This window comes from Anser brachyrhynchus (genome assembly GCF_964034855.1).
Source record: "Anser brachyrhynchus genome assembly, chromosome: 15".
Taxonomy (NCBI): Eukaryota; Metazoa; Chordata; class Aves; order Anseriformes; family Anatidae; genus Anser; species Anser brachyrhynchus.
Genome location: NC_137733.1, coordinates 4,926,500 through 4,952,874, shown reverse-complemented (window position 1 = coordinate 4,952,874; position 26,375 = coordinate 4,926,500). Strand labels below are relative to the sequence as shown.

General features: G+C 59.0%; 1 protein-coding gene and 1 long non-coding RNA gene across 4 annotated transcripts; one reads left to right on the top strand and one right to left on the bottom strand.

Moving 5' to 3' along the window:
• Positions 1–18: 18 nt before the first annotated feature.
• Positions 19–6,427, top strand: LOC308178090. The gene is made up of 2 exons (XR_013939561.1): positions 19–154; positions 4,880–6,427. It is a non-coding gene; the product is annotated as an uncharacterized lncRNA (long non-coding RNA).
• Positions 5,208–26,375, bottom strand: PRR35 (proline rich 35). Of its 3 annotated transcripts, none has more exons than XM_080556124.1 (3): positions 25,184–26,375; positions 9,452–11,163; positions 5,208–8,723 (listed from the first exon to the last, which is right to left on the bottom strand). In XM_080556124.1, the coding sequence occupies exons 2-3, from the start codon at positions 11,071–11,073 to the stop codon at positions 7,790–7,792; spliced, it is 2,556 nt and encodes an 851-aa protein (XP_080412250.1). In that variant the 5' UTR covers positions 11,074–11,163; positions 25,184–26,375; the 3' UTR covers positions 5,208–7,789. The 3 variants fall into 3 exon arrangements, with proteins under 3 accessions (XP_080412250.1, XP_080412249.1, XP_080412248.1); XM_080556123.1 differs by lacking the exon at positions 25,184–26,375 and adding an exon at positions 19,758–23,636; XM_080556122.1 differs by lacking the exon at positions 25,184–26,375 and adding an exon at positions 21,970–23,636.

The window sequence follows — 26,375 nt, the reverse complement described above, 5'->3', positions numbered from 1 at the left end:
TTGCCCTTGAGTCTGGATAAACACGCCAGCTCCTCGTACTGACAACCAGAAGCAGCAAGACAGGGGCTGATTCACGCAGCTTTTATTCCCTGCTGGTCTCATGCCCGGAGAGAAGGTGCCTTTCCTCCAGGATCCAGGGAGGAGTGACCCCAAGGTACCCAGGCATTGTGGCAATTTGGGGCTTTTATGGAGAGGTCTCTGTAACGGGAGCGATATGCTGCACCTGAGTGAGACAGCTTTAGGAGGTGGGACAGGGACAGTCCCACGCCCTGGATCAGGACTCCTGGCTTGTCTCAGTGCTTCTCCGTGCCTCCCTGTGTGCTCCCAGCCTGTGCCATGTGTGGTTGGGTGCCTCAGTGTCACTGCTTACAGAAGCAGACAGAAGATTTTTGCAGTGCCAGGGTTTGAGGTCCAGTGGAGAATCTCTCAGGAAGGAGCCCAGCTCTTGATCTCCACGTGGCTCAACCCTGGCTCCCCTCTTCTGGGGAAGGTCACGTTCAGGGTTGAAGGTGGCATTTATGGGTTCAGCTCAAGCAAAGGGAGTGGGGAGTAAAAGCAGAATCAGCTGGGTCCCACCTGCAAGGTGCTGGTCAGAGCCTGCCCTCCCTCACCAGCAGCGCTGCCTTTGCACAATGCTCGGTCCACTCTGGCCAGGGATGAGCTCAAAGCATCTGCCTTAAATGTGGCCCTGGGCTTGAAGAAGTTTGTGTCTGTCTGTTACTCAGACGGGCCAAAGATAATGAAGTTTGGATCAGGCTCCCCCCACCTTTTGGGGTGCTTGGGCAATGGAGGTGGTTGGGTTTGGCTGGCTGTGGGAGCTGTGGGACGGGGAGCTGCCTCTGAAGCCCAGGGCTGGGAGCTCCTGGCTCGGTGCCTGGGGCCCTTCTGGTCCTATCGGTGTGCTCCTGAAGCTCACAGGGTCTGGGGGGCTGCTTCAGACCAGCCAAAATTACAAAAATAACCTGACATGACAAGTGCCGGGGCCACTCCATCTGAGGACAGTAGGCAAGCTTCAAAAACCATCTCCCAGGGCAACAGGGCCCGACCTTTTGTTTTGCCGTCGTGTGCTCCATCACCAGGATAAACAAACACAGCCTGGCCCTGGGGCTCCCGTTCACCTTTGCAGGACCGTGCCTCTGTCACAACCCGTTTCAAAGCCACCCCCGGACCTCAGGAGACACCTGTGTCATGGCACAGCCCGTGCCCACGCCAGCACCGGGAGCTGCAGGGTTCAAAGAGAGGGGCACGGTCCGGCTGCCAGCGCTGGAGATGGAGCAGGGGGAAGAGAGTTTGGGTGCGACTCAGGCTCTCCTGGAGCACGACACTGGCAGGCATTAGCAGAGAACTTCTCCCCTTGGGGTTTTTCCTCCCCTGACTTGGGGCTATCGGCTCTGGCCTCAGTGTCCGCAAGGGAAGCACAAAGACCGGGGAGCTCAAGCCCTGGATCTCTGCCAGTCCCCGTGCCCAGGGGATGGACACAGCACCCACCTGGCACCGGAGACACGTGCCAGGAGGTTGGCGCCGTGGGATTGCTACCTAGACGTGGAGTTGTGGAAAAAAAACCAAACCCATCTAGATGACACCTGCGGGGCTGGGGAGAGGGAAGGGGGCATGGATGGGCACGGTGTCCGTGGAGGGCTCATTGTCCCTGTGGGGAGATTTTGGCTGAGACTGTTCACGGACAGACCCGAAGCAGGGCGGCGGGCAGGTGTCCGGCTGCCCGTGGTGCCAGAGCCGAACACGAGCTTGTTGTGTCTTTGCACAGACACCAGGCGGCTCCGTCTGTCCGGACACCCAGGGTGCTGAGTGACATTAATTACCCGAAAGATCAAATGCACCGCGCCTGTGCCTCTGTGCAGCAGCCAGCGGGGTCCCAGGACTGCTGTGAGAGCGTTGGGTGGGAAGTCCTAAACCTGCCATGCCCCTGGCCCCGGGACAATGGGTCCACCCTGTGAGACCCCAGAGTCCCTGCTGGCAGTCAGCTAACCCACGGAGGAGATTCTCTCATGTCTGATAGGGCTGAGCTCCCTTGGCAGAGTGATAAGAAAGCCCTGTTCCTCCTGCACAGCCTCCCACTCTCACTGGGCTCACCGGAGGATTAGGAAGTTAATCTTCTTCAGGACACCGAGCTCCCTGCTGAGTCTGACCCCCAAAAAAAGCAGTGCGGAGCAGCTGGGCGCTGGCACAAAGCCCCTTCCTTCCCTGCGGGAGCTGCCCCATGGGCGAGCCCGGCTGCCTGCAGGCAGCCTCCCTATGGCACCCCTTCCTCATCTGTCGCAGGGCTGGGGGAGCCCGGTGCTGGGCCATGGGTGGCTCTTAGGGTGGCACCTGGCCCTGGTGCCCACCATCTCCTGCATCCCGTGGAGCAGAGGGAGACCTGCTCTTGCTCTTGCACTTGCTTGCTCCTATTCTGCCTGGCCACCCCTAGGGACTGTGTGCCCCCCAAGACAGACTCTCTCTCCCACCCACTCCCAATAAATCTCTGAAGTACGCATACTCTCCCTGCTTCACTCTCTGGGCATTTGGTCCAACTCCAAAGTCAGGAGGGTTCTGCCCTGAGCGCGCGCACACAAATGGTCCATTCTCATCCATTCGGAGGCATTCAGGACCAGCGAAAGGAGACCTCCAGCTGCAATAACAGATGAGCTGGGCAAAAAACGCAGCAGGGAAATTTTGTACCCTGTGTGCTCTTATTCCTCCCACGAAACTGAGGAGGTGGGCTGGCTCCCCCTGCCTGCTTGCCCACTCTGACAGCACGTGGAGGGGGATGGCGAGTACAACTCTCATCCCAGCAGCTCAAGAGTTGTGGTCCCAGCAGAGCTCAAGGACAGTCACCAGGACACAGCAAGAGGGCTGGAGGCAGCGGTGCCACCAAGGCAATTGCGATGCCAGGAGCTGCAGCAAAGGGCTGCGAGCAGCAGATTCAGGGCGAGCGGGGAGCACTGTGCGTGGTGCCCTCTGCGCTGCATGGCTTTGCAGATCGGCCCCTGGCCAGGTCTCAGCACATCTGCGCTGCTTGCAGGTCGCTCCCTGATGTGCCACCAGCCCTGGGGACATTTCTGCCTGGGGAGGTGGAGGTGGGGAGGTCTGCATCCTGCCCTGCTCGCTGCTGGCGTGCAGGTGCTTCCAGGCAGGGCAGGGACTGAGAAGACCTGGGAGGGGACACAGAGGATTTTGGTCCCTCCTGGCCCTGCTGATACCTTCTAGGACCCTTTGAAAACACCACTTCTCCTCACTTAAGGTCCTGGAGAAACTCCACAGCATGCACTCCTCTGGCAGAAAGAAAACCTTGCATGCTTTTCACTGTCCCTTTTCCCCAGGTGGGAAGCACAAGGCAGGCAGGGGCAGGACCCTTTGGGGCAATTCATGATGTGTCACCCCAGCTCCAGAGCCCTCCCAGCCCGGTGTGGCCGCCTGCCCTCAGCTCACAGTTCAAAGCCAGCTCGTTGCCCCCTCCTGCCCAAGACGGAGCAGCTCTGCTCCAGGTTGTCTCTGCAGCTTCACACGTCTGCTCAGAAATCTCCTTGCCGACCTTGGCCCTTCTTTAGTCCACGTTCGGTAACTTTCCACTGCTCCGAGCTCCGGCCTGCCCGCGCTGAGGTAGGAGAGAACTGGTTGTGCTGGGCAGGAACCACTTCTCGTGCCCAGCTGGTTCCACCTGGGAGCCCACCGCCACGAGTGAGCGCCCAGCACCCTGACCACGCCATGCATGGGTCCCACCTCACTGCGACATCCCCCCAGCTGCCGACCGCTGTGTGCCTCGGCGTGCAACGTGCTCCGGGCCCCTCTCCTGGAGCCTGGGAGGCATAGCAAGCACCCTGCCAGCATGGCTTTTCGTGGCAGCACCCTCGTCCCCTGGGCGCAGGGCTGTGCCTCCATCTGCTTCTTGCTGCTGGCCCTGATGGGCGCAGCCAAGCCATCGTGGCTGGAAAAGTGGTTTGGGATGCAGCAAACCCACCCCCAAGGTCCCAGGTCTGCTCCCAGCTTCCCTGGGGCCACGTCCCTGTGCCAGTGGGATGGGGAGAGCAACCTCTTCTTGCACAAGGAACCTTGAAGTCTTGTTCCTCCTACCGCCTTGCCCGAGATAAGCCTTCCCTGGAGGGTTGTTTATTAGGAAACTTCCCCCCCGCCCCCTCCATCCCCGAGACGTCCTTTGCTCTTGAACCCGGAGGAGAAGGAATACCTGAGAAGGAGCAGCTGTACCCACCTGGGGTAAGAAACCCATAAAAGTCGTGCAGCTCCATTGACCAGGAGCTGCTGGGCTCCGCACAGTGCTGGGGACCTGCTGTGACCCCGTGTCCCCCCACCCCGCAGAAGGGGGCTGCTGGCCTCGCCAGGCACGGGGAACAATTCAGCCTGGCTCAGCGGGGTCCCCCAGTGGGTGACGGGGACCGGCCTTGGTGCTGCAGGAAACTGGGGGGGATGTGTGAGCCGGGGGGACTTTGGTCAACCGTGACCGAGGAAGATGGCTATCGGGTGGGCTGACCCTAAAGGGCGGGTAATGGTCAGCTATCAGATGCCTTTAGGGTGACCAAATAGCCGTGTAATGGGCCCCGAGCTGGAGTGGGCCGAGGGCCCCCAGGGTGCAGATTGCAGCCTGGATAAGGCACCCCGGTAGTTCAACTCCCATCCATTATTTAAATGCAAAGGTAAATGCTTCCACCTTTGGAGCTGGAATGGTGCCGTGGGCTGGCTGCCTCCTGGAGGCACCCGGGGCCATTCAGCAGGAGCCCCTGGGCAGGGGCCGCCCCCTGTGGCCATGGAAGGGGAGTTCTCCTCTCCAGAGGGTGCTGCACCACAGGGATGGGGGGCAAGGTAGGGTGCCACTGGGGTGCAGGATTCGACCCCACGTTCTTCTCTCCGCTCCTTCCTGTGCCAGCACTGGGGAGCAAGAGATGTTGGTGCCGCGCTGCCAGCTCTGAGGACGGGGACAGCCACGCTCGCCGTCCCCACAGCCAGACACCAGGCCTGCGTGGCATTTCTCCTGCTGACAGCTGGCTTCAGACAAGGCGGTGGGACAAGCAGGTGGGGTCTCAGCGCTGATCCGGCAGAAGAAACCTACACACATATAAATACCGACCGCATGCAGCCAGTGCCAGCTTCTGGCCCCATCCGGCCGGTGGCTGACCCTGAGCCCCCGAAACCTGGAGGTGGGATGGAGAGCTGCAGTGTCCAGCACCAACAAATATGACGGCAGCAGCCCCCGCTTGGAGGTTTTTCCCTTTAATGGTTTGGTTTTTGTTTTGTACATTCGTAAAACTGTGAACAATAAATAGTGTGATTGACCTCTGCTTCCCGCCTGCCCTCCAGCTTTCTGCGGAGGCGGGAGAGGCCGTGAGCAATGCAGCAAGGGCTGCGGGCACCGGCTGCCACCCCGGCACCGCTGAGCGGGGTGGGTCCCAGCTTGGGGCGGTGGGATGGAGGGCAGGGGAGGCGACCTGTGTTCAAGCAATACATCAGCTGAAAAGGGGGAAAGGCGGCACCGTCTGGTGGTCTGGGCACTGACCTCCTGCTGAAGTCCACGGCTGATGGTCACAGAGCCCAGCTCCCCCACCAGTGTCTCTTGGGCACTCCCAAGTGCCCAAAATTTGCTGGGAAATAAAACACGATGCTCGGGGCTGGAAGGAGATGGGGCTCCAGGGCAGGCAGAGGGACCCAGAAGTCCTGATGTTTCTCAGAGGAGGTAAGGGCCAAGTGGGCAGGAACGGATATCACAGGAAAACAGAGCTCCAGCTTCTGTGCATCTCCCCAGGCCAGGGGCGAGGGGCCTGGCATGGAAAATGCACAGAGAAGCTGGTGTGGGGGAGAGAGCAGGGAGCCCTGAGATGGGATGGGGAGATGCTGGTGCAGGGGAGAGCTGTGGGATGAAGGACATAGGAAGGGGTGGGGTGGCAGGTTGGGCACAGGGTGACAGAGGGGCACAGGGTGGCAGAAGAGGCTGGAGAGAGATGGATAGGCTTTTTGGGAGTGGGTAGTGTGAGCAAGGTGCTTGGTATGGAGAGGGCTGCTGTGCTGGTGATGTTATGGCATTCAAAGATCACAGCGCTGTTCAAACCCAGAAAGAAAGACCCAACTCCACCTCTCCTGGGCTCCAGGATCAAGCATCCTGCACTCAAGCCCTGGGGTTTCTTATGGTCAGGTCTCCTGATCTTCACTAGACTTATGGAGCCAGGGCCATGCTGGGAAGCAGCAGGACATGACCCACCAGGAAGATGTGGAGCTGGCCATAGAAGGGCCATGGTAAGTGAGAAGTAAACCCCACTGACAAGTTGCAAGCTTTGTTTAGAGAGCAATCTGGTGAGGAGAGTCAGTGTTTTCTGTTGCTTGGGTCCATCAAAGCTCTTGGGAGCCCCAGGCTGCATGTGGGACTTGCCTTCTTCAGCCACCCATGTCCTCCTCGTGCCCAGAGAAGATCCAGTGCCTTAAGCTCCCGTGCTGCGCTGCATGGGTCCCCTATTTGTGGCATTGCTTTCTGTCCCCTTTGGCTCTCCTCCTGCCCCCATCTGGGTTCTTCTCATTGTGGTAATGAGCAGCCAGGTCAAGTCAGTGGAGGCCCTGGCTGCTGGCAGGAGAACTCTCCATCTCTTGAACAGAGTGTGGAGGGGAGAAAAAAGGGCCGAGGAGAGCATGTTATTATACCCACCGTGCTGGTAAGAAGCCCAGGAAAGCCTGGCCCAGGCATGGAGACTTCCTGGCCAGAGCAGACGCTGCCCAGCATGGTGGTAGGGGACAGGGCGGTTGGCTCCCCACCTGGCTGGGGAGCAGCTGCTTGGGGTCATTCCAGCATGGGACAGGCCAGGTAGCTCCATATCCCAAAGTCCCCTTGCAGCTGTTTTTAGGGTCTTTGTCCCTTGAGCAGTGGGGTTCACGGCAGCATCGCCTCACCCATTTTGCTGTCCCATTTAGCAACATTTTGGGGAATTAGGAGTAGTGGGCAGGAGCTTGTGGGAGTGGTACCCTGCAGGGGCATGGGTCTTTTGGAGGAACGTGCATCGTGTCTGCATGGGGAGAGGCTGAGGGGACAGAGGGAGGGAAGCTCATTTCTGCGGAAAGGCAAGAGAAGGAGCCAGACACTGGAAGAGCTGTGGGCAGGAACGTGTCCCCACAGCCCAGCAGTCCCCACGCATGGCAAGTCCTCGTGGAGCCTCTCAGCAGAGCGCTCAGCACCCAAGTGTGGAGCTGTGGTTTGAGGCAAGGTGTCTCTCACATCTTCGTGTTGTCGTGGCTGGGAAGATGTTCTTGTGTCTACAGCGTGGAAAGTATTTGTCCTCTCGGTCGGTCCGTCTGGGCAACCGATTGCCTGCTGTGACCCTGAAGCTACCAGGAGACAAAGCAGCCACGGCTTTGCTCTGTACAAGGGTGACAGCCAGAATCTGTTTGAGCACAACCACATCTGGACTCAGGCTTGGCCTTGCAGACACCCATTCGTGGTCCTGCCCCTGTCTGCAAGTCCGGGAGCTGGGCTGCACAAGTCCCTGAGTGTCTCTGATGAGAAGGGTGGACAAGCCTCTTGCTGAAAGCCAGGTGCTTTTAGCAGCTTTCTTTTCTTGCCTGCTAGTGATTTCCTGTTCAAAGCGAGCTCCAGGACTGGGGAGCCGAGGCTGTTGAGCATGCAGAGCCCAGGAGGACAGTGGGGAGAGGGGCACAAGGCTGTTTTCTTAGGCCTTGTGGGGTCGGGCAGTGGTGAAGCTTTCAGCTGTGGGGAAGAGGGGGAGCGGAGAGGAGGGACAGTAGGAAGGTCAAGCATGAGGTGGCTAGTGAGATCCAGGAGCTTTCAAGCAAGGTGGACTTAGGGGTCGGCATGCAGAGGGCTGTGGACGCACACGGCATCTGTCTCGTTGGGAAGGCCGCAGGACAGGGAGCGCTGCATGGCCCGGCAGCCCAGGGGCCCGTCCTCGGTGGTGACCGGGAGCTGAGGGCCCTGGGTGGCACTGGATCTGCCGTCAGAGCAGAGCAGGACGCTGGAGTCTGCCTCGCACTTGGTGGTACGGCTGTAGTAGGGCTCCATGACGTGCCGGAGCTCCAGCGGCACGGTGAGCGGCAGGACCTCGGCCTTGATCACTGCACCCAGGTGGTCCTCGGAGGAGGACGCCCGGAGGCTCTCGGAGCGGCTCATCTTGATCAGCAAGTCGATGGTTTTGTTCTCGGCCTCGAGGAGGCAGCTCGGCAGCCCCTCCTCATCTCCAGCATCACCCGTGGCCGTGCATTTGTTGAGGGTCCCCTGGTCTTTGCCATGGAGCTTCTCGCTGGCCAGGCCCATATTGCACGGCTCCTTCTTGGCCTGCTGGCCCTTCTCCAGGCCTTCGGAGGATCTCTTCACCGAGAGGTCCAGAGGCCCCTCGTGGGTTTTGGTGGCTTTCTCCAGTGCCTGGTGGATGTGGTAGAGCTCCCTTCGGATTTTGACTAGCTGGTCCCTCAGCTCTTTTTGCCCGGGAGTATCCTCCTTTGCCAGATCAGACAGTTTCTTCTCCACCTCTTGGTACTCCTCTAAGGTTTTGGACAGGTCCCCGATAAGCACGGTCGTAGCCTCAGAGTCTGTCATGGTGGCAGAAGTCTCTTGTGGTCTGCTCTGCTTGCAGAGGCCGTGGTCTGGGCCAGCACCCCCCAAGGGCAGGACTTCAGAGTCGTTGCCCCTCTCCGGTTCCTCTGGCCAGCCTGCAAGGACATCTGTGTGCCAGTGATCCAGGACCCTGGGGATGTGGCCGGTGTTGGCCCTTGAACCACTGCAGAGGAGAAACGGATACAGTCACTTGGGGAGAGCGCTTGGAGGGTATCTCTGCAGCCAGCCTGACAACAGGCAAGAGGCAGGTGGAGATAGAAAAGCACGGAGAGCTTCTCCAGGGAAGGTTCCTCTGGGTGCCAAAAGCTGTGGTTTTGACGGTGACATTTTTCTTGGCGCCACAGCTGGACTTGCACAATCAGGGGAGGAACTGAAATTTTGTTAAAAGGAGCTGTGCACATTTCTAGCCCCGGGTAAAAGGAAATATTTGGAAGCGTGACCCTCCCTCTGGGCTTTGAAACCAGAAGGCAAATCAAAGGAATGCAAATGTGGATGTTTAAAAATAGTCAACAATTGTTCCAGCAACCGTGGGATACTTGGGGACCCCAGAGGAGATTCCCTGGTGCCTAGGGAGGGCAGGTCCACACTGCACAGACCCCACTTAGCTTCTGGCTCCGTATGAAATGGGGGAAAGCAAGGGGCAGCAAGTGGTGACACAGCCCAGGCGCCTGGACATGCCTGAAGGCTGTTCAGGTCCTGGAGGGCAGAAAGCCCTGCCGTGGGTGGGTGCTGGCTGTCTGGTGGCCGGACCACCAGCCTGGAGTGTGCTGAGCCCTTGGAGACTCACTGCATGGTCTAGAGGCAAGGGGTGGACTGGGGATACAACAGGGTACAAAGATGGTGCTTAGGGCCAGCCGGATGTAAGGAAGAGGCAGAAATCAGACACCTTACCTGCTCTGGTAGCTGAGTTTTCCAGGCATCAGCATTTCAGGTCCTATCAAATCCAGATCATTGGAGGTAAGCTTCCTCTTCAGGTTGTTGCCTGCAGGGCTGCTGGTCTCCAGACAGGTCACTGCCGGCAACTCCGCCTTCCGGACGCCGCTGGGGGCAAAAGTGCCATCCTTCATCCCTACCAGATTTTGGTACATGTCAGCGGCTGGCTTTTTGCGTAGGTTGTTGAGGCCCAAATCTGGGTTGCTCTCCTTCTCTTGGGACAACCACTTCTCCTCTTCTTCCTGCCCCAGCATGGCTCCGTGGCTGAGCTCAGAGGCTGCCTCCTCTCTGCCGCCTTTGGGCCAAGGAAAGCTCGTTTTCAGAACCGGTACCTTCAGCAGCCCCGCTTTGGTCGGCTCATTGGGGGGTTTGGCCTGGGGAGGTGTGGGCAGGACGGAGCCCACCAGCTGCTGGGCCTCTGGCTTGCTGGAGGACATTTTGCCTTCAGTGGAGCTGAAGGTGTGCTCAAAGAGCAAGGGATAGTAGAAGCGGGGGAGGAAGGCTGAGCGCTCAGGGCTCTGCAAAGGCTGGAAGTGGGAGGTATGCGGGTGCATCAGCTGGGCCGTGGAGGCCAGGAAGGGCAGCTGAGCCAAGTGTGGGTGAGTTGTCGCGCTGTTGGCCATGGTGGGGCTCAGGTAGGAGAAGAGACTGGGGTTCAGCGGATAGTTAATACCTAGCAGTGAGAGGTTGAGGCCCTGAGGTTCGTGGTAGTCACTGTACGCTGGAGGGGGGTAGCAAGGGATGATGTTGCTATCAGTACAAGGTGGGGAGACCTCAGATGTGTTCCTTCTTTGCCCATTTGCCACCAGTTTCCACTGCTCCATGAGGATCCCACTGCTTGCCAGGCATTTCTTTGGCACTTTGCAATGCTTTGGCTTAGCTTCTAGGTCTGGGGAGGCCATTTCCCTGCTTTTCATGACATGGTTCTTGAGGGAGAAGACATCCGTGATGATGAAGTCAGGCTCCACCTCCTTGCAAGGTTTGTCTCGCTTGTTCTTGAAGCCAAAGACCAAAGTGTTCACTTCTGGTTCAGCTGGGTCACCTTGGCAACCCGCCTCTTCGTTTTTCTCCTTCTTCTCCCCCGCATCCATCTGCCTCAAGAGGCCAGCCACATCCTCCTCCTCCTCCTGGAATGGGCCACCTTCTTCACCAGCCCCTTCAGCAGGCAGGATCTCCACCCCTGGCATCTGCTTTTCCTCATGGCCATCCCCGCCAGGGGTCTGCTTGATCCTACCCGACCCTCCCAATGTGGCCGAGGAGTCGCAGGTCTCCGGCTCGTCCCGGCGCCCACGCAGCCGGGTGGCCTCAGTGGCGTGCAGGAGCCGCAGCTCCGGGTGGAGCAGGTTGCCCTTCTTGTAGGGCCAGTCAGACTCAATGAGGAGGGAGAGGGAGTTCTTGCACAGGCTGTACTTCATGTGGTTGTAGAGGTGGGACTTCTCCATGCAGGTGAAGGGGCACTGGAAACACTTGTAGTTGTACGGCTTGCCCCATGGCCTTGGGATGTAGTGGGGCTTTTTTGGCTTCCTTTCCTTGTGCTTGTAGACAGAGGTCATCTTGCAGCCCACATCATCCTTGGACATGGTAGTGGGTACCTGGAGACGGCTCCTGGTGAGAATGGAGGGGCTTGGCACCTGAATCTCCCTGCACCTCCCCAGGGACTGCTGCGTGCCCTGGAAGGAGACAATGCGGGAGCTGGTGAGCTGTGCAGCCTTGCCAAGCCCTGCTCATACACAGACGTTGTCAGAGAGGATGGTCAGACAGACAGACCTGCTGGGGAGAGGCAGATGGACTGACTTTAACCTGACATTGCTACTGGATATGGGCAGCACCATCTCCAGATTGCCGCAGGCACCTGGGGCCATTCAGGGAAACAAGCTGGGACATTGGGGACAGTGTGGTCTGAGCCCGTGCGGGAAGAGAGGCCCAAGGCAGGGCCGCCAGGACCAGAGCGGCCAGGGCAGGTTCAGGCGGCCGCTCCAAGCTGCCATGGGCACTTGTCCCCACTGGACCGGTGTGCACCCAGCCCAGCCCAGCCGTAGCCTGGCTGCAGCACCCGAGGGCTGATTCAAGGTTGCGGAGTCCCAGGTATCCTTAGCGTCCACAGGCACCCTCTGCTCATGGCCCCTCCTCATGCCCCGTGCCAGTGGTAGCCCTGGGGACAGTGCCACCAGCCCCGCACTCAGGTGGTGAGCTGGGCTGGAGGATGCTCTCATGTGCTGGGGGCTCCTCCACGTTCTGCTCACCACCAGGACCAAGTGGCATCACCACCCGCCTCTTCTGCGGAGCACAGCATGAGCATTTGTAGGCCAGGACAGGGAGGACCTGCGGAGGACCCTTTCCACTCTCTTACTGAGATCTGTCATCAGACATCCTGCCTGCAATGGGGACAGGGGACAGGGAACGGGGCCTGGGGACAGCCCTGCGTGCCCACGTGCCAGTTGAACTGGAAGCTGACCCTGCCACTGAGAGCTGCTCTTGCAGAAAATAGGAAAAAAACTTCCCTGTGCCATGAACCCATGTCCCCTATTTTGATTGGAACCTGTTGAAGCGCTGGGGCTCACAGGGGAGCAGCGGGGTACAGAACTGGCCCATCTCAGCAGGATGTGCAGGCAGAGCTCAGGGCCTCCTGCCTGGGGGATCACCTCCATGGGCAATGGCCCCCCAGCACACCCAGAGCGAGCGGCTTGTCCTTGAGACCTCGGCCACCTGCGTGCATCACGGCTGGGAGCTGTGAGAGCCCTGCGCGGGCGCTGTGGTACCCAGGCGAGCAGAAGGGATGTGGAGGTGGCTATGCAGGGTGGGTGCCCTCCGTGCAGCCACAGCAGCTGGCCGCATCCTGCCCTTTCTCCCCAGCATCACTCCTGGCTCCAGCCACCAAGCTCCGTGCAGCCTCACGGGCCCTGGACTGGGCTGTGCCCTGTCCCCCCTCCCCATTAGAGGGCAAGAAACACGGAGCAGTTGAGTGGGAGCCATGCCTCGTGCCGCACGTTTGCAGGTTAGTTGAACAAACATTTGCTGTTTATACACCAGAGGCAGATTAAATCTTTCCTGGGAGACTGGAACTGCTTGTTCCATTCCTGCACACCTGGTCCTTCTCCTCCAACCCTGCTGCGGGAGCCATTCCCCCTGTATCTGGGGCTGTGGGGACAGCAGGGAGACAGTCCTGCATGGGGACAGGGAGACGTGGCCACCTCCACCTCCCAGCATAGCGGAGAGGAACGGAAAGGGGGGAGCAGAGGAAGAGATGGAGATGGGGTGGGAAAATGCCCCGTATGAGAGCCAGGGGCCAGGGGAGGAAGGCTCGGGTGCAGTGGAGGCATCCCCAGAGCTGGATCAGGCCCTGCAGAGCCGGGAGCCAGGCGTTGTGGCTCCTGGTTGCTGAGCAGTTCCCGCACCAGCAGATCTTCGTGGTCTGCTGAGTCTCGCTCTGCCACAACGCATTATTTCCAGTGGGCTGTCAGCTGCGGCCGTGCGGGGCCGTGCCTGGGGGCAGCGCGCGGCAGGGACTGTGCACCTGTGCCTGGGAATTGCAGCATCCCTGCTCTCCTCCCCAGGATGCAGGGAGGGGGGCACGGTCAGATGGAAGGAGTGGAGGGGCAAGGGGAAAAGAAAGAGATGGAGAGACAAAGGGAGCAAAGAAGGGAGAGATGCTCAGGAAAGAGATGTGCAGTCTCTGGTGCTCCAGTACTTTAAAAATCTCAGACCCAGCCTGAGCTGCAGGGTTATAAGCGATCCATGCAACATTAAGGACAGCTGGACTGGATCGCATCAACAGCCCACCCGGCTCATGTCTCTAATAACAACCGAAACAGATTCCCAGGATGTAGGGCAAGCATCTACGGTACTGCTCCAATTTTCCCCAAACCTCAGCCACCGCAGCTCATCCCCACAGCAGACATGGTGTTTCCGTAGCACCCGCTGGTGGCCCTCCCCTCCACGAATCTACAGGGGCTTCTCTTGAAGCCAAGCGAATGTTAAGCGCCCAAAACATCCTGCAGCGGGGAGTTCCCAGCACACCGCACTGCTTCCTGAGCCGGTCCCTCCCACAAGTTCCCTTCGATGTCCTCCAACACTTTGGCTGGAGAAGATGGCGCCCACAGTCCCTGACCACGCTCTGGCCACATGGGGGGAGTCTGTGGCTCGCCATCACACCCCTGCTTCACCACCTTCTTTCCAGGCTGAAGCTGGACACAGGGCCAGCCGTTGCAGCCCTCTCCCCCTTTTCATAGGCATACCTGAGCAGCCTGTTCAGGGAAGGGAGAGACAAAAAGACTGATGGAGTGATCTGCTTCAAAGGCAGGCCTTCTTCACAGCACGTGTCCATTGGAGAAGCCCTGCCACTGTGAACCTGCCCTGATGCCTGTCTTTGCAGACACCTAAGAGCTTTTCTGGCTGGAGCAAGGATCCCACTCTCTAGCTGCTGTCCTCCCTTTGCCCTCGAAGTCCTCCAGTGCAGTGTGTAGGCTGCCAGGGAGCCACACCACCACGGAAATTGGTAGCCATCAGCCTTTCCCATAGGACATGGCAAGGAAGAAGGGCCATGGGAGAAGCGCTGAGGTTCCCGTGGTCTTGTGAGCTGGTTCCACCCTGCACGGTTGTCACCCTGTGCCAACTGTGTGCCAGGGACAACTGCAGGGGGAAAGACAGTCCTACACATTGGTGTCCAAACCACTCATGCCCCAGGGGCTGGGCATCGCAACCATCTCTGTGGTCCCTGCAGGGCAATTTGCCAGCAGCATTTTCTGCAGCAGGGAGCTGGCTGCCCAAATGATGGTGCTCGGCAGGACGGTGCAGCAGGGGGAGGACGGCTTTTCTATGGGATGTGCCACTTACCCTGATCCAGCCCCACAAACTGTCCCTTTCCTGCCATTACCCAGAACCCCCCCAACCTGGTGCTTCCTGGGGGATTTTATCCCATTTTCAGCAGTGCCGAGCCTGGAGCAGGCAGAGAGGCTTTGCAGGGAGCGGGTGGCAGCGGGGAGCCGCCGATCAATGCAAACCACTTTCCCTACACTGCATGCTTTTGCTGCAGGGGCTACTTGGCTATTAGCGGATATCGGGTCCTTTTTTTGTTTTCATAGCCCGGGGTTGTGTGATTTGAGCTTTTAAGCGTTTATCAGAGGCTGGGGTGAGGGCAATTGGCCATGGCAAAGCAGCAGGCACTTGGAAGAGGGGGGAAGCCTGGCTCGTGGGGCCCAGGAGCTCCCAACCTCTCGGAACCTCACCCCATGTGGGGGCTGAGTGCTGAACTGCTCTTGTGTGCCCTAAAACAACTGCATGGGGCCATCCTTTGGGGCCCCTGTGTCAACAGATTTGAGACAATGCCCACCCGGATATTTGCCTTACTCCTGCTTGGTCTCCACTGACAGCGCTCATCTCTAAATAAATTTTGCACCTTTATGCAGCCCAAACTGCTTTACAGGCAAAATGTCCAAACCCAATTGCCTAAAAATCTGGTCGCATTTGGATTCCCAACCTTTAGATTTCCAGCATTTTGGGGGATCCGGAGTTTCTGCTTTGGAAAGCTCATGTCTACAGAGAGCTTTTGGTGAGGGCCGCCTGCAGCCCCAAAGCCAGTCTGACCCCAAACACCAGCGCAGACATGAGGCGGCTCCGTCTCAGTGAGCACTGCTGCCTTCTGGAGCGAGGCTGTCTGGGGTCACCCACCCAGCCTCGGCGAGTCCTCCACGCCCCATGATGAGCCTGCTCCCTGCTGGGTGCCTGAGCCACAGCACCTTTGTGCACACAAGTCTTCCCTACTTGTGGGTCAAAATTTTCTCCTCCCTTTTGTGCTCTTGTTCAAGAAGCGTTTCTATGTCTCTCACCTCTCCTGAGCTCTCTGCCTCCAGCCTCCATCCCCAAAAAGCAGCCGTCTCTCCCTGAGCCTCAGCTAGCCTGAAGACCCCCTGAGGCAACCCCGGCATCCTACGGAAAGCAGCGTGGTGGTGAGCGTTCAACCAAGCGAGTGGGTTGGAGCCTTGTCTGCTGCCCTCCGCCCATGACACACAGCTCACAGGCTCCTGGAGAGATGAGATGAGGCCGCGAGAGCCTCCAGGCTGCTCCCCATGGACGCGAGCGTTCTCCACCGCAAAAGGCTTTCCTCCCGCAGCCCTTCCTGCCGCAGCCCCCCAGGGCAGGAGGCAGGTCCTGGTGAGGAGATGTAAGTCTGTCTCTCCACATTACATCAGCCACCCGCACGAGCTCGTGTCTGGGCCGCACCGCAGGGTTTCCCTGCTTCTTCCTCCACCTCTACTGCTACCTGCTCATGGAGCCCCAGGAGAGCACAGGCACCCCGCCATGGATTTAGTGGCTCAATTGCACACAGAGCTCCAGATGTGAAGACAACATCAGTCTCCAGATGAAAATGTGTGGCTGGGTAGAGGGGAAAGTGGCTGTGTGCAAGCCATTAGGGTCAGCAGCACGGCTGGCACCCAAAGGCATGCAGAGAAGATGGTGCCCCTGGCTGGCATGGTGGACAACCATGTGGAGAGGGCTGGGGGTGGGTTGAGAAGCCCATGCATCTGGAGAGGAAGGCACTGGCCAGCTCTCCTGCGTGGTGAAGTCTGTGTCATGCCTGTGATGTGCAGGGCTCCTGGAGGTCAAAACGGCCCCGCAGAGTTACCCTGCTTGTTCCCAAGGGGCTGGAAGACTGCTTGATATAGCCACCTTTGTGCTTGATGTGATACATGGAAGGTTTCCATAACTTCTTTCAGTTTCTGTGACCTCTAAGGTTTCTTTCTCTGCTTACAGGTTTCTTTTTCTCTCGCTGGCCTGATATGAGGTCTGACAGCCCCATGTTGGTGTCCCACAGCCTGGGACCACACGCCCTGGGGATGTCCTCGCAGCCTTCCACCTGGCCCACCTCTGGAGCTGGTGGTCCATCTCTAGCCCCTTTGTGAGCATGGGTCCCCAGGCTGGGGACACAATGCACCCCACCACCTCCCCTGCAAAGCAGTGAGCTCTGTCCTACAATGGGGTGCATTGCATCACCCCTGGACCCTTCAGAAGGCCCCACAACCTTCTGAAACTTCTGTGATCAAGTTCCTGAGCACCAGTACTAAGGAGCTTTCTCCTCCTTTTCACTTTCCACTTAGCCTTACTCATTTCACACTCTTTAAATGCTCTTGGAATGGGAGGGATAAGAAGTGAAGGAGATCTTCCTTTGCTTTTGCTGGGCTGGCAGAGGCCAGCTCTCGCAGTGTCACCTAAGGCACCCCGGAGGTGTCCCCTTCTCGATACAACCCTTCTCACACCCTGTGCTTCAGCCAGCTCTCCTCCACACAGAACCTGCTGTGCTTGTATGATCTGCTCATGCATCCTGCTCCACCGAATCAGTCCCCATTTAACAACCACAAAATTCACCATATTCCAGGTCAAATCCATGCAATTTCCTTTGAGAACTGGGGCACGAAACCTTCACCCCTCCACTCCTAGCCCACCTTCTGCCTTGCAGCCCAACTTTCTTCTGCTCCTGCACGTGTCCATTGCTGCACCCTCACCTCCTTTCCCTCTGCTCCAGGAGAGGCTCTCCACACATGGACATCACAAGCACTGCCCTCAGCTTTCCCCATCCCTGTCTTTCTGTCCCCATTCGGTGCTTCCTGCTCCCTTCAGGATCTTTCCCACCCTCTGGGAAAAAAAAAATAAAAAAATTAAATAAAAATAAAAATAAAAAACTTGGTTCAGCTCTGGCAGACAGAGTGACAGAGTTCTGGCTCTGCTCGTGTCATGGACCTGGCTCCACGGCTGCCTCGTGCCCAGACGTGCTCCTTGCCTGCAAAGCTGCTTTGCAGCCAGCCGGCCCCTGACGTGTCCTGCGGTACGGGGTTGCTCCCTCTGCTTCCCTCTGCTGAGCTCTGGCACTCTGAGCACAACCCTCTGAGTCCGGCCCGTGGTTTGCCCACCTTGCAGTTCACTCATCCATATGCATCTGGCTGTGACAATACTTCTGGAGACCACAGCGAAGACCCTGCTAAAATCCCATAAACATCGCATCTCTCCCCTATCCAGACAGCCCCTTTTTCTCCTCGCAGCAGGTAAATTCACCCTGGCTGTGCCCGGGCACCCTCTCGGCATTCAGGAGGCTGGCAATATTCAAGGTAAAAGCTGGTAGGGGTGTGGGAGACGATGCTCCAGGTCTGCAGCACACAGCACAGACTGCAGCACCAGTGCTGCCTCAAGGGCAGGGTCCGGTGCAGTTTGGAGACCACGTCCCACAGAATCCAGCCCAATCTGCTCCAGCTGCTGAATAAATAACGGAATGGCAAGTGGTGCACTGCTGTCTGAAGGGGCTGCGGGAGCAGTGAGGGAAGGTGTGGACCGGGAGGGACGGTGCGACCGACTCCGTCGGAGGTGCAGGAGATGAACCAGCCAGGAGCATGGGATCACCCTGACTCCGGGCCAGCAAACGGGGGACACCCCAAAGAATTTTCTACAGAATTAAAACGAGTCTTTTTCCCGGGGGATAACGTGCCGAAAGTGCTGGCTGTCAGCAGAGAGCACAAGGGGACACGGCCCTGCGTTGCCGGCGGGGAATACCTGCGCAGGAGAGGTGGCAGCGCTCCTCGCAGCCGCTTTGCGGACAGATCTCCCCCAAAACGCACATTTAGTCTCAGGCAGGAACATTTGCAACGCTGCAGGCCATTCGCTCACCTGGAGGCAGCAGCAGCCGCTCTGTTCCTTGACGAGGACGTTGGGTTTGTATCAGCGCGGATGAAGGCGGCTCCCTGGGTGCTGCTCCCCCGGGGCCGCCCCGCTGCCAGCCCCCAGCCCGGACCCCGCGCCCTCGGCATCGCTGGGGCCGAGAGGTGACCCTGCCTCTAACAGCGACCCAGCCGGGTCTGTATGGCCAAGTAATGACCGGGAAGACTAACGGCCTGAGGCAGAGCCACTGGGGCTGTATGCTGGGTGTTATTAACTGGTGTAAAGCTTGGAAGGCATCTTTTTAACCTCTTCTGTGCCGTGGGACCATGGGAATCGGCTGCAAAGCTGCATTTTTTTGTGTCCCAGGCAGCCCAGCACTGCATGTCGGCTCCGGAGGGGCCATTTTGTGCCTCCCTCCTCCAAACCAGGGTTGCACCAAAGCATTGCTGGGCTTTGAAACACCAGAAAGGGTGAGAAGACCCAGGGGCAGTGCCCCGAGCCTGCCCCGTGTCGGTCCTGGGGTTTGCCACTGCTGATACACATTTGGGACCTACCCACCTCATTTCCTTACCACCTTTTTTTTTTTAAGAGCCTGAGAATGCTCTGTGCTGTGAAATGCTCTTCATTACATGACCCATTGATTTAATTGTCAAAATTATTGCGAACATTCATTCTCTGGTATGAATTCTCTGGTATATCTCTATTCGGCACCATTAAACATCGCAGTAACTAACCTTCAAAATTCAGCAGCTCAGCTTAGTTTTTGCTCCCATTAGGAAGAATTTAGAGGGAAAAACATGGGTAATATGGATAATACTGTCTTACTTCTAAATCTCATATTTTCCCTCCATTTGTGTTTGTCTTTCACGATTACAAACATTTATCACATCTCCAAGCCTAAAAAACAACAACAACAAAAACACAAAACATTGCTCTTGATTTTTCTATGATCACAGGGAGGAAAATGCAGTCCTTGGGAAAGAGCACGCAAAATGAATCCGTGCCCTGTGCATGCCCAGCCTGATCACCGACACACTGCTTCGCTTCCCAGTCGGGAGCAACGTCAGCCCTCCGCAGCACGCCACACGGCAGCGGGGAAACCGTCCAAAATCCGCCACAAACTTTCTATTGTAAAAGACTCGCGTGAGCAAATCCCCGGCAAAGGCAATTGGACATGTCATTAGGAGAGCAATCCAAGCAGAAAGGCCCCATATGACCTCCCGGTGCCGAGCGCCTTTAATAAGATGGAGCAGCGACACTTTGCAAAAATTTCGGTGACTGGATCAAAGAGCATCACTTTGAAATAATTTAAGCCCTGTGCCGAGCAGTGTCTTTCCCCGCAGTGCCCCCGTTCCTACAGTTAGCTCAGCCCTTTCCCAGTGCCCACACATTCCTCTGGCACCTGAGCCCCAGCTCACGCTGCTGGGCTCCCCGTTTTCAGTGGGCTGATTTCTGGGGGCAATGCAAACCAGTGGGGTATGGCAGCCTTCACCTCGGGAAAGCTTCCCCCTCCGGGTCCTCGGTGGGGTGCTGTCCTTGGGGTCACCCCTGCCCCTCGGCCCCCTCGCCCACCTGCCCAACCCCTTCCCGCCCCGACGGGCACCGAATCGGCAGGACTTACAGCTCAGCCCGCTCCCCGCCTGCACTGAGCGTCCGGCTGGGCCCCCGCTCTGCTCTGGGACGGAGAGGAGCGGGGCAGGTGCCTTTGGATGCTGCTCCCGAGCATTTACAGGGCTGTTTGCAGACAACATCAAACTCGGGAACAGAAGCGCGAACCCAGGAGTCATTCCCCCCTCCCTCACCGTCCCTCCCCACCCTCTTGCTCGGTCTCATTTGTACCGATTTGCCCCGCAGGCTTCTTTCTGATTTGCCATGGCCCTGGCAGAGCTGCGGCCAGGGAGGGGGAGCGGCCGGGGGCTGGCGTGGGGGTGCGTGCCGGAGCTGGGGAGGGCGGTGGGGAGAGGGACAGGCCAACAGGAGCCCGGCTTGCCAAAAGCAGTTCAGACCTAGAAACAGCTTTAATGCGCGCAGACGGAGCAGGCTGGGAGCAAAACCAGCTGGGCTGGAGGAGAACGTGCTCGGCAGGCAGCGCGGCACGCCGGTTTGGGGCCGGGTGCGTGAGCAGCTCGGGGCCGGCTCCTTGCACCAGCCCTCGCCCCCATGGGGTGGCGTGGGCAGCCCCGGGTGCAAAAAATCCCCTCCCGGCGTCACCTTCGCCCATCGACACACGATGGGCAGGGTGCCAGGCTGGCTCTCTGCGGCATTAATCATTTACCTGCTGCAGCCAGCCGCCCATGCCCTGATGCCTCGTGCACCGTACCTCCAGCGGTGCGAGATGTCCCCTTTGCGCAGCGCATTGGGGTCCCTTGTACTGGGACAGCCCTGCCATCATCCCCACCCCTAGAGCTTGTGCCCTGGGATCCCTGTGCGTAGTTTAATGCAATTTCTGAAAATCCGACCCTCCCCAGACTGCCCAAGGCTCTGGCCTGGCTTGTCTCTTTGGGGCCGAGCGAGGGGACCCTGCATACCCTCTCGCTGCTGACCCACAGGCTCTCCATCACCGGGCTGTGTCCTTGGCTCAGTATTTTACAGCTCAGCAGGGCTCTGGTGCCAGTGCCCAAGTACCGGGTCTGGCACCGCGCACGGCGGGCACAGCAGAGCGGGGACCTGCAGCTGTCCCTGCTGCCCCCTCAGCTCCCCACTCCCTGCCTTCGCTCTTGTCCCTGAGCCGTGGCGGGGACGCAGCCCTTCCCGGGCGCGTTGCAGGCAGCCGGCCCCAATCTGCCGCGGCACAGGGCCACCTGTGCTGGCTGCCCATGCCATCTGCGCGCGGGAAGGTCGGGGACAGCCGGCTGCCACCCCCCACCCCGGGCCAGTGAGCAGAGGGACAGCCTGGGGTGGGTCTGGGGCACGGCTGCCTCCCCGCACCCCAGGGTGCCGGCACCTGGTGAGGGGAACAGCGGCAGCCCCCATGTGGGCTTCTCCCTGGGTCTGCAACCATGGAAGTGGTTTGATGGGGTCTTAGCCCCTTGAGGGGTGCCTGGGTGCCAGCCAGCAGAGGGGACGGGGACGGCTGCAGTCTGCCGTCCTGCCTGTCCCAGCTCAGCATCCCGAGAGCTCCTGGCTGAGCCGGGCACTGGTGAGTTAATTCCCAGCCCCACGGCACAGCGGCAGTGGCTGCCCGCTGCTGGCCGGCACGCTGGCCTTTGATGAGATGATAACAGAGCCCGCCCGGTGCCTTGCTACAGGTCACCGGAAACTTTTCTTCGTCACCAGCTGCTGGAAAGGTCAAGGTGTCCTCCTCCCCGTGCTAATCCTGGCCCCTGCCCTTTCGCTGCCGTATGCCGGACCCGACCGAGCCGTCTCATTGCGGCCGCATCCCCGGCGTGCGTTGGGAGGGCTGGGGAATGCCTGCTCAGGGCTGGGAGCAATGCGGGGTGATGTGGCTGGGGTTCCCTTCTCTGGTCCCACGGGGTCTGAGCCCATGGGGTGCCCGGTGCTGGGGACACAAAGAGGAGCACAGGTCGGGGGGGGTCCCTGGGAGCCCTGCACCAGCCCTCGCCCAGGGACCTGTCCTTCAGCACAGGTGCGTGGCAGCCTCCCCGCAGCGGCCAGGCTGGCGCCAGTGCCAGCAGGGAGAGTCAGGGGGTGCTGGCGATGGTGCACAAACCATCCCACATCTTCCTGGTGCCACCCAAAACCAGGGAGCAGAAAGGGACCCCTCCCCTCCCCATGGACAACAGGGCAGGAAAAGGGGATTCTCCCTGAAAATTGCTCTTTGCCCAAATGCAGCAATTTTTTTTTTTTCCCCTAATTCTGGAAAATGCCCAAACCTTCATCTCCAGTCTCTCCTGGGGGATGCTCGTGCAGCTGCAGGGAGCAGTCGGTGTGTCGGTGACGCTGCCGGCTGGGCAGGGACCCGCAGGTTTGCTGCTGCCCCGGGAGCTGTCGGGGCCCAGCTCGGCACACGCAGCCCTGCCTCAGCTCCAACGGGGCCCCAGAGGCGCTCGGGGCCGCAGCTCGGGGTGGCTCTGCCCCATCCCAGCCGGCTCAGCCTGGCATGGGGCAGCGGGGCCATGGGGCCGGCAGGAGGTGCCCAGGAGGAGCCCAGCCCCAGCCTTCCCTTCCCTGCCTTGCCCCGACTGCATGGCGCTGTGAGGCCTGGGCTCGCTGTACAAAGCCCAGCCTTCCACAGCTCTGGGCCAACCTGAAGAGGCTGAAGAGAGGCCCTGGGGAGCTTTCCCGTGCCTCTTTGTTCGTGGAGCAAAGATATTCCCAGCCCCGAACCTATATAGATTGGCCCTTAAACTAAAACAACCTCCGGGGACCAAAGAAACAAAAGTGGGTTTTGGTTGTGTTTTGTTTTGTTTTGTGGTGTTTTGTTTCCTGCTTAGACAGCCTTTGCCCAGGAGGGGTTAGCATGAAAAATGCATGTGGGGATTGGGGGAATGGGGGAGCGTGAGGAAGAAGCTATCGATCAAGCAGCTCTGAAAGCCACACAGCTGTGCCAGCCCCGTTGCCGCCGCGGCGCTTCCCGGCCGCCGGCTCGGTGCTGTGCCGGGGCTGGGGACCGGCCTCGCGCCCCGGTGGGCGCCCGCGGCCCAGAGAGGTGCCGGCACCCAGGGGCAGTCGAGTGCCTCCGCAGCCCCTACGAGCCCCCAGGCGGGCTCGTTTCGGGTGGCTTCTCTCCTCCTGTCACTTGCAGCTGCCCCCGGGTCAGATCTGCAAGGCTGGGGGGGGGCTTGGTGGGGGACATCCCCTTCGGGCCCCCAGCTGTGCCTGCCTCTCCCCACGGAAAAATCCCCTCCTGCACACGTCAGAAGGGGGCTCAGGCCCTTTCCCCCCCTGCTCAGCAGTGGGATCTGGGGGCTGTTTCCCCAGGCGGTGCCAGCACCGTAAGGAGGACCTAATAAACAGCAAGTGCTTTGCCTCCTGTGCCGACCGAGACCCGTCCGCCAGCCCCGCTGCCTCCACGCTGCTCCGCTGCAGCACGTCAGCGGCTCCTTGCACGTAGCAGGCCCCCAGACCTGCTGCCCCAAGCTGGAGCTGGGTCTGCACCACGGGGTCCCCTCGGTCACAGCATCTGTCCCGTGGGACCGGTGGCAGGGAGCAGCGAGGGGCCGGGATGGGAAAAACCCACTGATGTCCATGCTTCTCCCTCTTGGTGGACAGCGAAGAATCAGCACTACGGGTCTGCGTTTTTAACCCCTCTGAGGGCAAGCGGAGCTTTTGCCAAAGCCTGAATTCTCCTACAGCAGGGCAGGCTTGATATGGGAATTGCTCAGGCAGATTGTCAAAGGGTGTAACAGGGTTCAGGGCCCCAAAATCTCTGCTGTGGCACCCTGTGCGGCATGTGCTTGTCACCCAAGCTTTGCTTGGCTGACTTTGCAGAGGGAAAGGTGCTGCCGCTGGCAGGGTGCAGAGTGAAGCCAGCATGGCGGAAGAAAGGGGGGGGGGGGGGCAAATCTGAGAGCATCTGCCACAATGAAGGGTTTTAAAAGCTGAAAATACCAGCAGCTCCCCCCTTCCCACAGCTGCACGCAGCTGCTGTCCTCTGCTGTCCCGCAGACAGGGTCCAAGCATGAGCAGGGGGCGAGGGGACTCCCCAGGGCTCCCATCTCCCTGGTGATGCTGAGCTATGGAAGGGAATTGGATTTCCACCTTTGGCCAGGAAAAGTTCCCGGTAGCAGGGAGATGCTGGAGAGTTTGGCCCAAATTGATGGCACCGCAGGATGCCCTGCATGGACTGCTGAGGTCCGACGAGCCCCCAGCACCCCGCAGGTGCCGTTTCCTGCAGTGTCTGGGTGTCCCTGTCCAGCAGGGTCCTCTGAGTCCTCTCTTGAAAGTGCAGTTTTAATCAAGATCTTATTTCTGATTCCCCAACAAAGAACGAGAAATGACGTCCCTGCCTGGGCAGGCACAGGGCTGCGCAGCACAGGCTGGCATCGCGCGGTGCGGGCAGGCAGGTGAAGTGAGCAGATGGGGAAACTGAGGCATGAGCACAGGAGCATCCTGTCGGGTTCAACCTAGCCTCCTCTCCCTTTTTCCACTCAAAGAAATTTTAGCACATATAAGCAGAAATCCACAAACATATTCGATTTAACCTTTTTGCCCCTCTTTAACCAGTTCACAATGACAGCCGCCTGCCCTGGGACCGCAGCAGCTTGCTCAAGTTCCTGGAAGTTCACCGAGGTTTCGCAGCCCTGAATGCAGCCTGGGCTCCTCAGCCCCCACCCCGCGGTCAGACACAGCCGAAACCCCAATGAACGGCAGAAAAAAAAAAAAAAAAAAAAAAAAAAAGGCAACAAGAACTCTGCACGAGCATCGAGACTGTGTAGCTGTTGCTAGGAATATCTGCCATTCAGCAGGGCACAAACTATCCCAGGCACGAAGTCTGTTCCCCCCGTGTGAGAACAGATACACGGCACAAGGAAAGCCCCAGCAGGTGCTCTGTAAGGACCCCCCCCCACGCCCAGACAGACAGATAGACACTGTGTGCTTTGTTTGCTTCGCCTTTTAGCCGTGTTATCTCCAGCCCACATCCCCCATTCAGCCCCAGCTGGGAACAGTTTCCTTTGCAAAGGAAATTCCAGCGCAGGAAGGTGAAGGCATCCAGGCAGACGCTGAAGGATTCAGGGTTAGGAAAAAAAAATAAAAAAGGAAAAAAAATAAAGTGCTTTTTAAAGTTGTTTGCACTTGTTCTGCTCCATTGGAAAAGGCAGGGTGCAGGGAGCCCCGCCGCCTGGAGATGTCCCAGAGCAGCACGGGTGTCCCAGGCACAAGAAATGGGAGCGAGCAGAGCTGGCTCGGGATGCTCCGCAGCTGACGGCATCTGCGCTTGCAGGGCGCGGGGCTGAGGCTGGGCTCTGCCGCACACCCGGTCCTCACCTCCTCGGCTGACTCGCACAGGCACCGAAAGGGATTAAACCCCCCCAGAATCACACCCCGAACTGCAGAAGCCAGCCGGCTGTGCTGCTGCCTGGCGCGAGTCCCTCGCACCTTCCCCTTCCCGAGCCGGGCTCCGGGCGAGGAGCCGCGGGGACTCACCTGCACGAGGGCTGCTCTCCCGGCCGCCGCTCCGCTCCGCCTGATGTTCGCTCTGTGGAAGTGGGAAGCGTTTTAGATCATGCAGTAGGTTATATATTGTCTGCAAGTCTGGCCCTAGGGCGTCCATCCGTTGGTCCTGCTCTGCTCCTGCCCCTATATGGGAGGCAGCATCACATGCTGCACGGCTCCCAGCTATCTGCCTGGCCGAAGGGGAGACGGAGAGGAGAAAGGGGGAAGAAAATTAAAAGGATCTTCATCAGCATGAAAGAGACAGAGAGAATTTCTCAGTGTAAAACCCACCAGCCAGAAATCCCTGCCTGACCCGAACTTTCCCCGTTCTCCGTTTGTGATCGTGGCTCCCAGCGGCCCCCTTTCATGTGCTCTTCAAGGCCTCCAGATGTGAAGGCGAGCTCGCCTTGATCCCGCGCCTGCCTCGCTGCCAGAGCAGGTGAGGGGCCGCACACTCACTTGCAGGCGCTCTGGCTGCAAAATATTTATATTGCCCCTGCGTGCTGCACAGCTGGGGCCACCGGGCTGCACCCGGGGCTTTCCAACCATCCTTCCCCAACCCCAGGTCCTGTGGCTTCAGGGCCACCGAGCTCCTGGGTGGGCCTCCTGGTGCACCAGGAGGAGCCCTGGGACCAAGGCAGCCGCCTCCAGCCGCCCGAGCCGGAGGTGGGGAGCACCTCGGGGACCACTGAGGACAACGGGAGGCAGCTGCACCCACTGCCCTGCCAGGTGGTCCTGGTGGTTTGAGGACGTTTCTCCTCAAGGGAGAAGTGCCCTCCCTTTGTTCCACCCCCAGCCTCCCCCGCAGCCAGGGGCCACACCAGGTTGTGCTGAGAATGGTTTCTCATCGGCACAAAACCCCGTTTCACATCATTCTCCACCAAGTTTCAGCTGGTGGCTTCCCTGCCCTTGAGTCATTTCTCTGTCCATAATTACTGGATCCTGTTTTTCTTATGAATGTGGTATTTCCTTTTTTTTTTTTTTTTCTTTTATCTTGTTATGGCCCAAAACCTAAGCATTTTTCATGAAATATATGGTTTGTTTTGCTCCCTTCTCTTTCACTGTCTCCCCTTTCCCGAAGTAGCCCAGCCTGGACCGGCTGCACTGCCATGCCTCTGCGCACAGGGACCGTGGCTGGTGCCCTGGTGATGTGCTCACAAGGTCTGAGATCCTGCCCACAAAC

Excerpts from the sequence above, each read along its gene's own strand:
- PRR35 (XM_080556122.1), bottom strand. Across the intron at positions 8,724-9,451 it reads AAACTCAGCTACCAGAGCAG|TGGTTCAAGGGCCAACACCG; the intron begins GTAAGGTGTCTG and ends TCTCCTCTGCAG.